At 39.2% G+C, this 13,834-nt stretch overlaps 1 protein-coding gene across 1 annotated transcript in view; it reads left to right on the top strand.

Moving 5' to 3' along the window:
* The window catches only part of CERS3 (ceramide synthase 3), a 95,913-nt gene that overhangs the window by 14,671 nt on the left and 67,408 nt on the right, over positions 1-13,834 (top strand). Inside the window, exons 2-4 of the mRNA XM_060293443.1 lie at positions 2,434-2,551; positions 8,405-8,523; positions 11,841-12,060. Coding sequence (XP_060149426.1) covers positions 2,434-2,551; positions 8,405-8,523; positions 11,841-12,060 — 457 coding nt within the window. The remainder of the gene's footprint in view (positions 1-2,433; positions 2,552-8,404; positions 8,524-11,840; positions 12,061-13,834) is intronic.

Genomic DNA, 13,834 nt, shown 5'->3' with positions numbered 1-13,834 from the left:
AATAAAGGGAGTCCTACAGGCTGAAATTAGAGGACACAGACATTAACTTGAATCCACATGAAGAAATAAAGAACACCAGTAAAGTTACCTACATAAGAAATAAAAAGAAACTATAAATGCATTTTTTGCTTGTAACATGTTTTTCTCCTATCTGATTTATAAGGCAACTGCATAAAATAGTAATCATAAATGTATGTTGATGTGAACACAATTTATAAATATATAATTTATATGACAGTAACAGCACAGAGAGGAGAGATCATGGAATTTTTGTATAGTGCTGAAATTATTTGGCTATTAATCTGAGCTAGGAGGTTATAAATTAAGATGTTAATTGTAATCCCTAGATGAACCACTAAGAAGGTAATTTTTAAAAACAGTAAAAGAAAAATTTAAAAAGTACGCCAGAATATCTATTTAACACAGAACAAGATAGTAATAGAAGATATGAGAAACAAAAAGGCATAAGCTATACAGAAAATAAATAGCAAAATGGCAGATATAAATCCTGTCTTATCAGTAATTAAATGTAATTTACATTAAATGTAAATGAATTAAATACTCCAACTAAAAGGCATAGATAGGAGGACTTGATAGATATATATGATCCAACTATATGGCTTCTACAAGAGAAACACTTTAGGTTCAAAGAAATAAATAGGTTGAAAGTAAAAGGATGAGAAAATATATACCATGCAAGCAGTAACCAAAAGAGAGCTGGAGTGGCTATACTAATACCAGACAATTTAACAGCCTTTAAATTGTTATTAGAGACAAAGGACATTTTATACTATAACAGGGTAAATCTATCAAGAAGATATAACATTTATAAATATATATGTAACTGGCAACATAGTCCCAAAAACGTGAAGCAAAAACAAACAGAATTGAAGGGAGAAATCGACAATTCAACAATAACAGTTGTAGACTTCAGTACCCCATTTTCAATAATGGATAGAACAACTAGGCAGAAAATCAACAAGAAAATAGACGACTTGATTAACATTATAAACGAACTAGACCTAACAGACATCTGTAGAGCACACCACCAATAATAGCAGAATACACATTCTTCTCGTGTGCACAAGGAACATTCTCCAGAATAGATCACGTGTAAACCATAAAACAAATCTCAATACATGTGAGAGGATTGAAATCGTACAAAGCATGTTTTCTGATCACAATGGAGTGAAATTAGAAGTCCATAACAGAAGGAAATTGAGAAATAAGCAAATATGTGGAAATTAAACAGCATACTTCTAAATAACCAATGGGTCAAAGGAGAAATCACACGGTAAATTAGCAAATAGTTTGAGATGAGTGAAAAAGAAAGCACCATACGAAAACTTATGAGATTCAGCAAAAGCAGTGCTTAGAGGGACATTCATAGCTGTAAACACCTATATTTAAAAAGAAGAAAGATCTCAAATCAATACCTTCTACCTTAAAAAACAAGGGGAAGAAGCAAACTAAATTTATAATAAGCAGAAGTTAGGAAATAAAAACTAGAATGTAAAAATCAATAAAAACCACCACACATGCAATAGAATTGCAATAGAATTTAAAATTGCAATAGAATTTAAAATTAAAAAGACTGGCAATATCATCTACTGGCAGAGATATGGAATAAATGGAACTCTGGCACCTTATTGATGGGAATGTAAAATAGTGCAGACACTTTGGAAAACATTGGGCCAGTTTCTTATAAAGTTAAACGTATACTTGCCATACAACCCATCAATCCCTTTCCTAGATATTTACCCAAGAGTCATGCCATTTTTCATAAGTTAGAACTTCAAATAGGGACATAATAATTTCTTGAAGATAGTATCACCAAAGAAAACCATAATAACAAAACTATTATTTATTTTAATCCCTGGTAGTCTTAAAAATGAAACTCTAAGTAAAATGGCTTATCTCAGTTCCTGGATCTTGTATATAAATATATTTGGGTTTACATAAAATGGATTTTAGAACTGTGCAAGTACAGTTGACCCTTGAACAACAAGGGTTTGAACTGCAGGCTCCACGTATAAGCAGAATTTTTACAATAGTAAGTACTACAGTACTAGATCTAGTACTGTACAACTAGTTGGTTGAATCCATGGATGTGGAACCTCGGATATGGAGGAACCACTTACACGGGGGCTGACTATAAGCTATACAAGGAGGATTTTCAACTGTGCTGCTGAGGGTTGACACCCCTAACCCCCATGTTGTTAAAGAGTCAACTATATTTTATTTTTTTAAGTTATTGCGTGTATAAAAGTTCTCAAATTTTGCTCTCTTTGAGTTTCTGTAAGGCAGATACTGGCTTTAGATAGCCCAATGACTGATCTTTCATTTGGAATCTAAAATTACAGCTTGAGTTTTCTGGTGACATTGTGAATTCATTCTCAGATTTTGAACTTACTTTTGTTCATATTTTTGTAGGTTTATTGCTTCACCTCTAGCAAAAACAATTGGCATTAAAGAGGAAGTTCGAAAGAAGATTATACCAAATACTGTTTTAGAGAATTTTTTCAAACATTCCACAAGGAAACCATCTCAAGTAAGTACAGATTCTTCGTTTTTGGATTTTAAAATCTCCTTTCTTAATGTTTCAATCATCTGTGGTTTACCTTATCTGTGCAAAAAAATCTGTTTCAGTTGAGCAGCAAATGACTTGAATCATTTGTTTTTTTTTCTTTATTGATAAGTTATACAGCATTCTGAGCATAATATAAAATGACAAATAAATATTATAATATAAAACTACAAACATTGCTAGTGTTGAGTGCTAACAATCAATGCCATAATTTGGGTGTACATGTCAAAATTTAATTTTTAATGGTAGCATATATACAAATATACTAATGAAAAAAGATCATTGTTAAGGCAGAGTTGCCCATATCTGACACTTTTGATAATTGTGACACCATCAATATACACTACACACACTATGAAAGTGTCTATTGGGTGGCTTTCCTGAGCAGGACACTTTACTTTATCCAAGGCCTCGAAATACTCAGAAATATACTGTGCCCCTACCCACTCCCCAGAGATAGAACAGTTAGGAGAGTCACAAATCTCTTCTCAATATGAGATGTACTTGATGAAATGTTACGGTGCACTGCATGTTTACGCCACAGAAAATGGCTTTAACCTAAAAGTTATATTTAAAAATAATAGTGTCTAAGCAAGTCTAGTTATACCCCCATATTTAAATGAGAGATGAAATAAAAACTTCTCCAAAAGTGGCACACCCTCTATGATGAATACAGACATCTCTCACCAGTAATTTAAAAGTCAAAAGTATGTGCTAACACAATTTTAGGATAGATAGATTTTTAAGGTCCTGAACTTGTCTGCTGAATTCACTTGCTTTTCCTATGAGCCTTTCTATCACTGGTCTGGTGGGCTCCCTGCACAAAGAAGCCACGTTGAGGTCTGACCACATAGCACCAGGCATCATGTTCAGAGTTGTTCACAGCTAGCCAGCACTGTCTCTAACTTGTTCTGCCCTCAACTTCTGCATGTGCCTTTTTTTCTAAAATGAGGACAGTCTGACAAGCCATCTCCACGTGTTCTTTATTTCCTTGTGCTCTAAAAGACTGCAGTCATTCATCTAAATACTGTTGTTACCACTGGTGATAATAATGCCTAAACATCATTTCATGTTTTTCAGACAGGAAATTATTTAGCTGTGTTTATGAAAAGTTAGGACTCTTTCAGAGAGTCCTTATTATCCTTCTCTGTTTCTCTCTGAGAATAACTAACCTTGGTAATACCTTGCAATAAAACATGAAGAACAGTGGTAGCTATCAGTTACTTGCTGTGCTTGCTGTACAGCTTTTTAGGATATTTTAAAATATGTAGAAAATTTGGCTCTTATCAAGTTTCTCTGCTATGGAGAGAAATTAGCCATGTGACAGTTAAAGAAAGACTAAGAAAAGCTGAAAGAGATTTAGAGATTAGGTCATCTTTCCTCTTTATGATCAAGATGAGGAAACTAAGGTCAACAGAGGAAATGACCTGTCCTAGGTCATGCAGCTAATCAGTGGCTAAATCCCCAGCTGGACCCTGGCCCATGGCTCCCTGTCGAGTGCTGTTTCTACTATGCCCAAATGATGTCTTTATCTGTGAATAGAATGTTAAAAATATATTTCAGAGTCTGGAGCTGTGTGTGTAAGTATTTGTTCTAACTCAATTGACAGTACACCATGGCTTAGTGTAGATATAATTTGGACATTTGCATCAAGTAAAAGAAATGTTATATATCAACTTCAAGTGTTAGAAAGCTTCCTCTACTAAACCATGAAGATGAAGGGACATAATTAAAACACCTAATTTATATTGCTCATAGATTACAAAATCAAGGCAGTATTTGTATAACAGATCAAGATGACAAGTTGGCCAGTAAAATGCCCATAGAATAAAAGTACTAGAACTTCGGAAGATAGAAGAATATAGTAGAGGAATGCAAAGCACCTGCCTTAAGAGTGATTTCAGATGTGGAAACAAAATAATATCACAATACCTCCACACATTAACTTGGCCAGTGTCATACAGATAGCATTTTTGCTTAATTTATAGCTGAAGTAAGACAAGTTGCTGGGAGGACTAAAAAAAAATTTTGTGCTGATTCAAGGGATGGGTGGGTATTCCGAACCTGTAATCTCAAGGCACTGCAGTGGTAATACAGGTACCTAACACTTGACTTTATTAAAAGAAACTGCGGACACAAATCTGAGGATGCTTCTTCAGCTGCAATAGACTGTACCAATAAAAACAAAAACATTTCAGTATATACAGTATCAATTCTGGACTGGTTAGCACAGAAGGGTATAACATGGTATTAATGAGGTCCAAAATGCTGTACACATGAACCTCCATTGGGAGTTGTTTTGTTTTGTTTTTTTCATTTTAAAAAAATTTTTAGCTGCGCCATGCGGCACGTGGGATCTTAGTTCCCTGAACAGGGATCAAACCCACACCCCCTGCATTGGAAGCGTGGAGTCCCTGGACTGCCAGGGAACCCTCTCTATTGAGAGTTTTGATCTGCGGTTTCGCAAACTTCTTTTGTGACTGTGTATGTGCAGCTATGTGTCCACTGTTTTTATATGTGCGTGTTTCGCTCTGTGTGTATCTCAATGACAACTTCAAGATGTACTGAGAGAGAACCATGATAACATACCAATATCTCTGGCCAGCAGATCAATTTTCCTGCTGTTGGTAAAATGAAGGAACAGCAGAACTTATTAACTAGCCCATTTCCTCAGAAAAATCATGTTGAGAACTGCTGCAGAACAAATGAGTGTGTAGTTCTGTAAGATGTCTAAAGAAAATGTGGTGCCATAAGGCTGACATAAAGCAGGTATTGTGGTCCACGGGGCATTCCAGTTTGCTAGCTTGTCTCAACCACAGATTCAAACATTTTTAGGGCAAACAGCTCTCTAGTCCAGTTTATTTTATGGGTGAGAGTCAAAGAATTCGAGTGGCTCCTCCACAGTCCCAGAGGGTTGGTTTTTGCATCAAGTAGCCAGGCCTCATAGCCCCATTTGGTGCTCTTCCTTCAGGCCACACTACTTCTCCCTGAGGTTCTGCTTGAGAGCCTTTCCCTTCTACAGACACACACTCTATCGTGTCAGGCTAAAAACATGGATTGTGAGAAAAGACTGTGTGTGGAGGTGAGCAAATTAACCACTCTGAGCCTCAGTTTCCCCTTCTGTGAGCTGAGCATGTTAACAGCACTTACCTCACAGGACTCTCAATTCAGAGATTGAATTGAGTACTTAGAATAGTGCCCAGCACACACTCAGGGTCAGCTGTTGTTATTTGTAGTCTGTGTCTATCATATAGACTTCTCCAGGAGCGTTCTCAAATATGTCTTCCCAACTTAAATTATCCCAAGAGAATGTCATTTGTTTCCTATTTATGCTTGTTTGTATTTCCATAACATCTTACACAATTTTCTGTACATAGTAGGTGTTCAGTAAAATGCTTGTTTCGTGTATCATTAACAAAATACTACTAAAGACTTTTGTTTGCAAGATGATTTCTATCCCAATAAAATTGTAGGTCTATGAGGCCAGTATTGCCAAGACTTTCAACCAGATTCATCTGTGCTCCAAATCAGAAAAAAAAATGGTTCATATCATGTTTGATCACTGTCTTCTAGAAGCATTTATTCAGCAGGTATCTGTAGAAATGATGGGATAATAAAATTGGATTGTTCTCAGATCTGGGAAAATTCCAGTGTGAGGACAGGGACTTTGCTCACTGCTGAACACCGTCTCCACCTCTGCTCACTCCTGGCACTTCATTCTTTACACCTGCAAGAGGGAGACTTCAAAATGCAAACATTCTGTAACCTACAGATAAATTCCAGGCAAGGCCCTCCTTGCTGTGGCCTTAGCCACATCTTTCCTCCTCACCTCTCTGTATGTTTCCACCCTGCAAGGCCTCTATCTGTCCCTCAAGTGCCCCCAACTCCCCCATGTTCTCATCTCCAGACAACCTTACATGCTGCCAGGACACTCCTTCTTCATCCTCTCCTTCTTGGGGCATTTTTCAGGGTTCAGCATAAGTGTAACTTCCAGGAACTGCCTATGTAAAGTTAGGTCCCATGGTACCGTTATCCTCCCCTATCTCAGCACTCATGATATTTTATTAGAATCCTTTGTTGCATTTTCTGACTTCCTCACCAGACAGACTTTACCCTGTGAAGGGGAGGCCCATACTGGTCTTTTTCATTTAGATCTCCAATAGAAAGCAGAATGCCTGCAGAAAGTAGACACCAATAAATAGTTGCCAGTTCAGTCTTGTCAAAAACAAACCAAAACAACAACAACAAAAAACAGCAGGTGAACCCTTGGCCTACAAAATAATAGGTATTAGAGAGGATAATTTACAAGGAAACAGAGTATAATGTGGGCTATATCTTGGTTTTGTTCTGTTTTGCTTTCTTTCTCTAGATTAAGTAATAGGCTAGCAGTTCAGTAGGTATGTAGTTGCAATTAGTCCTTTGCCTGTCTTCAGCACGAGAGCTTCTTTAGGAATTTTATCTACTGTTGTCCTGTGCGCCTGAACAATTATGTAAACTATACACAATAACATAGCAGAAGCTCCACGACTGATCACAGACAGCTGGGTGTGCAGCCAACTGGCCCATGGTCAGGCTTTGTTTGACCTTCACCAATCTTGGTCCATGATTGGTTTAAATTTACTTTAAACTTAAACATTTAAATTTAAGCATTAAATTTTAAAGTAAATTCAACATAAAAAAAAAAAAACCTAGCGATTTCACATCAGATTTCTGGGACTGCACTTTCACTCTGGGAGCCATCAGTCAGAGCTGGGTCGCCACTGTCCCTTTGGGATGGGCCATGTGCTTTCCTGTTGGCTGCATCCATATGGCTCCTGCTTATTTCCTCAAAACTGAGGCTGAGGGACAATTTTATTTTTCTCCTACTAAAGTTAGGAGTAAGCTGAAATATTTCTTGTACTCAACATAGGAAAACGAAAGATAAAGAAGACTGATGTCTCAAAAAATATTACAGAGCTTATTTCCTTGTGGAAGTGGAAAGTACTGTAGGTTTAACATATAAAGCATGTCTGTGTTGAAAGAATAAAACTTAAAATCCCACCATGAAGCAGACCTGGTCCTCTCAATCATTTTGGGTTCTTGTTTGGCCCTGGGAGAACTTCAAATCTGTGACCTTTGAGCTAATCCATCATCCATATTATTTTCAATTTTAAATCATAACCTACAACTTCTGCCTTCCAGAGGAGAAGCAATCGTCATTATTATAGTCAGCAATCCTTAATCATTTTTTACAATTTGAATTATTTCAGATTAGTTTGAAATAGGCTGTACATCTGATTAAATGTGAAACTTTTGGATCTGGTAGAAAGATTGTGTGAAATAACAGAAAAGACAGGAGCCTAAGTTCTTGTTTTCACTTTGCTACTGGTTTTAGGTCTTGGACAAGTTGTTAAAACCCTTGGAGTTCCATTTTTTTCATAAGAAAGAATGAAGAGATTGGATTTGATTGACATCTTAAACTACACTACTCTACCTGGAACCTAGGAGGCCCTAAATAAAATTGGCTGAATGAGTGAGCCACATATTAACTTGAATATATGGGTTGCTACCAACTTACAGAGAATTGGTTTTTCTTAACAACTCAGAGTTCTGGGAACTAACATTCTCTCTGTTTTGAGGTGTGTGTGTGTGTGTGTGTGTGTGTGTGTGTGTGTGATTCCATGAGCAAAAGAGGTAAATGCACTGGCTCAAGGTCTAATGCAGAACTCTCTCCTCTCCAGTGCACAAGCACTTGTAACCCAATCTCACTGTCTTTTGACTGCCTGCCACCCTGACTCTACTCTTAAGCACTCATTCATTTGTTTCATCCCCTTTCAGACTGATATTTATGGACTGGCAAAAAAGTGTAACTTGACAGAGCGCCAGGTTGAAAGATGGTTTAGGAGTCGGCGGAATCAAGATAGGCCTTGCAGGATGAAGAAATTCCAAGAAGCTTGGTAAGAAGGACAGTTAAAGCTTTTGAAATGGTACAGTTTTATATGGAGCAGAATAGTCATCTCAGAAGGAATCCTTAGGATGCAGCAGAAGAAGGGTTTGAACCCTCTCTGTCACTTACCAATCAGGAATTTGATGCTAGTCACTCATCCACCTCTTGTGCTTCACTTTCCTTCTCTATGAAACAAGGTAAGCTATGAACTCTCTTAGTTGAACAGGAGATGTTATGTACTTATCTTTAAAGTCCAGAAAAATCATAAAAATGTCTTAACCTGGTGTTTATCTTTTCTAGGGTATCAGTTGGCCCTAGCTCATCTGACTATCGCCTGTTTCTAATCACATTACTCTATCACATTATAAGAGCAGAGAATGTCTGAGAGGGTGCTGTCCTCCTCTCTCAACACTGATGGAGAGGACTTCTTTCTGTCTCACTTGGCTCTTACTCCACCCCTGCCTATGGACTGGGCAGCCAGTTCCTCTGGGTTTCTGCCTGGTTTAGTAGTGGGTCAGGATGAGCTGGGCAACACATAGGGTTTTTGCAGAGCTGACTGCTTCAAATACATTCTGAGTGCAGTGAGACTGTACCACACTTATTTTTGGCTTCATTACAACGCTGTTTTTTTTTTTTTCTCTTTGCAGAGTATTATAGTATCGATACTTTAGGTTACTCCCTTGGTGGCAAAAACTGACACCTGTGCCAAAAAGAGGGTCTAGGTCATTGCTCTTACTTTGTTCCTCTTCTTTACATCCAGACAATGCCTGTTAGTTGGGAAATTTTTTTTTTTTTTTTTTTGCAGTACGCGGGCCTCTCACTGCTGTGGCCTCTCCCACTGCAGAGCACAGGCTCCGGACGCGCAGGCTCAGCGGCCATGGCTCACGGGCCTAGACGCTCCGCGGCATGTGGGATCTTCCCGGACCAGGGCACGAACCCATGTCCCCTGCATCAGCAGGCGGACTCTCAACCACTGTGCCACCAGGAAAGCCCAGTTGGGAAATTTTGATGCCACATTCTCATGCCAATAGCATTCCTTCTTTTTGCCTGTTTCTTAAGGTCCTCACATTGCCTAGTGACTTTCACCAGATGTTTTTGTTTTGATGGTAAAATGGATAGGGAGCTGGCATAAGACTCTCAAATAAAGAAACCAAGCCTGTGGAAGGCTAAACTTTAATGACTTTAAACTACCTATGCATTGCCGAGTACAGCCATCCTGCTGTGAAACTGGTGATGTTTAGAGGCACAGACCAAGTCTTCATGGTGTCTCGAGACTTTTTTCCTCATCAGCAGGCTTCCATTGCCTTTCCCACAGTGGCTAGAGGTATATGACCTGGTTTGTTTTCCAACTGCTTCTCTCTGAGTTTTAGCTCTTGAGAGATTGGTTAATATTGTGTTTCTGCTATGTCAGCTTGGCCCAAGTGAATCTCTCTGGACCGTCACTACAAAATACTACAAACTGGAGCTGTTTTCACATTACATCTTCCTGTTTTTCTGCTATCATTCATTTATTCTTTCTTTCTTTCTATCAAATGATTCTTATCTTAAATAAAGTCCCCAGGCAGGGACTAACTCTCAGCCTCTGAGCTCAATCATACTGCAGTGAAATTCTGGGAATTTCTTATACATTATAGTGCCTTCCAGTTTATAAATAATCTTGGATTGATCCTCCTAGCAACAGTGTGAGGCAGTCAGGGAAAGTGGGGCCCTGTTTGAGAAATGAGAAACTGCACATCATGTAGTTTAAGGAACTTGCTCAAGGTCGCCGGGCTGTTGGGCGCCTGTTGCCCTTAGGCCTTCTGACTCCTTTTCTGATACTCTTTCTGCTCACTGTACTGCCCCTGCTACCTAATGCTGACCTCTCAGAAGCAGGGAACCCTATATGTCAAGTAACTGGGTGAGAAGGACCCAACATTTGGAATCTAGCGGTCAGTGAGTCTGCTAGAAGTCAGCCACAGAGTTCAGGCTAGAGAAGGGAATTTCAAGTTGCTATTATCAATCAGTCAGGCAATGCAGAGGGTTGTGTGGACCATCTTCTTGGTATGTGGCACTATCCTAGATCATATGGACTCGTAGATATTAAGAGGGAAGTAAAAGTGGAAGGTATGGTCACTGGCCTAAAGCAGCTAATCAGGGATATGAGACTATCACTTATGAAACCACAACATCTGTTGTTGTTCCATTCCCAATGGCACATGGGCCTGTATACCTGTGGTCTACAGTCATGTTCAGATGTGATCTGGGCATTCAGAGGAGGTGGTGTCAGCAGAGTTGGATACATTAGACAAAGGCTTTCTAGAGGTCAGGCATAAGCTGGACCTTGAGGGGAGGGATGGGTCAGATTTCCATAAGAAAAGAAAGCATGGGGGCTTCCCTGGTGGCGCAGTGGTTGCGGGTCTGCCTGCCAGTGCAGGGGACACGGGTTCGAGCCTTCGTCTGGGAGGATCCCACATGCCGCAGAGCAGCTGGGCCCGTGCGCCACAGCTACTGAGCCTGCGCTCTGGAGTCCACAAGCCACAACTACTGAGCCCATGCGCCACAGCTACTGAAGCCTGCGCACCTGGGGCCCGTGCTCCACAACAGGGGAAGCCACCGCAATGAGGAGCCTGCACACCGCAATGAGGAGTAGCCCCCGCTTGCCGCAGCTAGGGAGAGCCCGCATGCAGCAATGAAGACCCAACGCAGCAAAAATAAATAAAATAAAATAAGTTAATTTTAAAAAAAAAAGAAAGCATGATTTGAGGGCAGCATGTTTTAAGTAAAGCAAAGGCAGGAAGCAGTACAATGTATTCAGGAGACAGGAGTGAACCCACAATTTTATAATTTAACTTTTACATTATTCTTTAGCAATGTCACAAATATCAGGGAATTGTTAAAAGTTATTATGGATCAAATAAATAGACTAAAGCAAAGTACCAAGCTCTTTAATTGTATAGGGACTGCACTTTATTCCCTAGCTATGGGATGTGCTACAGGAATCATAGCAAGAGATACCTAGCCCAAGGCATTTTGGAAATCTCAGGAAACTTATTCTCCAACACAGAACTCTTACAAATTACTCTCCAACAGGCAGACACTTCTCCATATCAGGATGGATTAGTCTCTGAACATCTTAAGTTCAATGTATTATTTCCATGGTTACTTTATTTAAGGATGACCCCTAAGCCCTGTTTCACAGAATTCAGGATTTTAATCCATAGCGACTCCTTTATTTTTAAATCAAATTCCATATTAGCAGATCACTTTTCTTTTTAAAATAAGCATTTCCATTTAGCAATGAAAAGTTTAATAAAAACAGAGTAATTTCCAAGTATCTGTTGTATATAGGCAGTGGCGCCCCCCGGTGGTGGAGAGAGGCGCTCTCCTCCCGCTGGGTGGACTGCCGCTTGCCCAGCTGGCCCTCGGGCAGGTCCACTGCCTGCTTCATCCAGTTCCCCCACCGTTGAGCCCCATGTCCGTCCTGTCAGCGTCTCTCATGTCGCCCGAGTTCACTCCATCCAGATCCTCCCTGATCTCACCTGGCAGTCTCGTCTTTCAACATCACCATGTGAGTCTAACCAATTAATTTCTGGGTTTTTTTCCAAGAGTTTTTTTTTTTTTTCCCCCTTACAATTATGTTTGTGTCAGCCATTCCTGGGGAAAAAAAAAAAAGGACATTTTACTGCCTTAGGTTCATTTGAAGCAAGGAAGATAGCATTGACAAGAACATCATCATTCAGCTCATGGTTAGTGAAGTGCAGCAGCTCCCAAGTTTTTGATTTCAGGACCCCTTTGTTCTCTTAAAAACTATTACAGAAAGAAGTTATACAGATTGCCAGCAAACACATGAAAGGATGCTCAACGTCACTAATCATTAGAGAAATGCAAATCAAAACTACAATGAGGTTATCACCTCACACCAGTCAAAATGGCCATCATCACAAAATCTACAAACAATAAATGCTGGAGAGGGTATGGAGAAAAGGGAACCCTCTTGCACTGTTGTTGGGAATGTAAATTGATACAGCCACTATGGAGAACAGGATGGAGGTTCCTTAAAAAACTAAAAAAAGAACTACCATATGACCCAGCAATCCCACTACTGGGCATATACCCTGAGAAAACCATAATTCAAAAAGAGTCATGTACCACAATGTTCATTGCAGCTCTATTTACAATATCCAGGACATGGAAGCAACCTAAGTGTCCATTGACAGATGAATGGATAAAGATGATGTGACACATATATGCAATGGAATATTACTCAGCCATGAAAAGAAATGAAATTGAGTTATTTGTAGTGAGGTGGAAGGACCTAGAGCCTGTCATACAGAGTGAAGTAAGTCAGAAAGAGAAAAACAAATACTGTATGCTAACACATATATATGGAATCTAAAAAAAAAAAAATTGTTTCTGCAGAACCTAGGGGTAGGACAGGAATAAAGATGCAGATGTAGAGAATGAACTTGAGGATACGGGGAGGGGGAAGGGTAAGTTGGGACAGAGTGAGAGAGTGGCATGGACATATATACACTACCAAGTGTAAAATAGATAGCTAGTGGGAAGCAGCCGCATAGCACAGGGAGATCAGCTCGGTGCTTTGTGACCACCTAGAGGGGTGGGATAGGGAGGTTGGGAGGGAGACGCAAGAGGGATGAGATACGGGGATATAAGTATATGTATAGCTGATTCACTTTGTTATACAGCAGAAACTAACACACCATTGTAAAGCAATTATACTCCAATAAAGATGTTTAAAAAAAAAAATACAGGATGCCCAGGTGAAGTTGAATTTCAGATAAATAACAATTTTTTTAGTATAGGCAGGTGCCAATATTCATTGTTTATCTGAAGAATTAAAATTTAACTGTGCACTCTGTATTTTAACATTTTAACTGGCACCTCTAGTCTTCACCATCAACTAGGAAAATATCTTGGGGATTTTGGTGAACTTCACTGATCCCTGAAATAAACAAGATTAATGACAGAAAAAAAAAAAAAAAACTATTACAGACCCCAAAGAGCATCTGCTTGTGTGTGTTATACCTACTGATATTTACTGTACTAGAAATTAGAACTGAAACATTTATAAAGCATTAGACTACACAAGCACATATGTCATCAGCTCTCAGAGGAATAATAACATCACAGGACATGTAGCCTCTGGGAAGCACCACTTCACACTTGAGAAGGAATAAGAGTGAAAAAGGCAAATAACATTTCAGTATTATTATGAAAGTATTTTGATGTCAGGGATCCCTGACTTTGAGAACCCCTAGCATAGTGTAACAGACCTGATAGGACTGGTCCAGGAGGATGTGAAACTTGGATTTTACTCTTGC

Source organism: Globicephala melas, chromosome 2 (assembly GCF_963455315.2).
Source record: "Globicephala melas chromosome 2, mGloMel1.2, whole genome shotgun sequence".
NCBI lineage: Eukaryota > Metazoa > Chordata > Mammalia > Artiodactyla > Delphinidae > Globicephala > Globicephala melas.
This window is presented reverse-complemented; position numbering and strand designations above follow the sequence as displayed.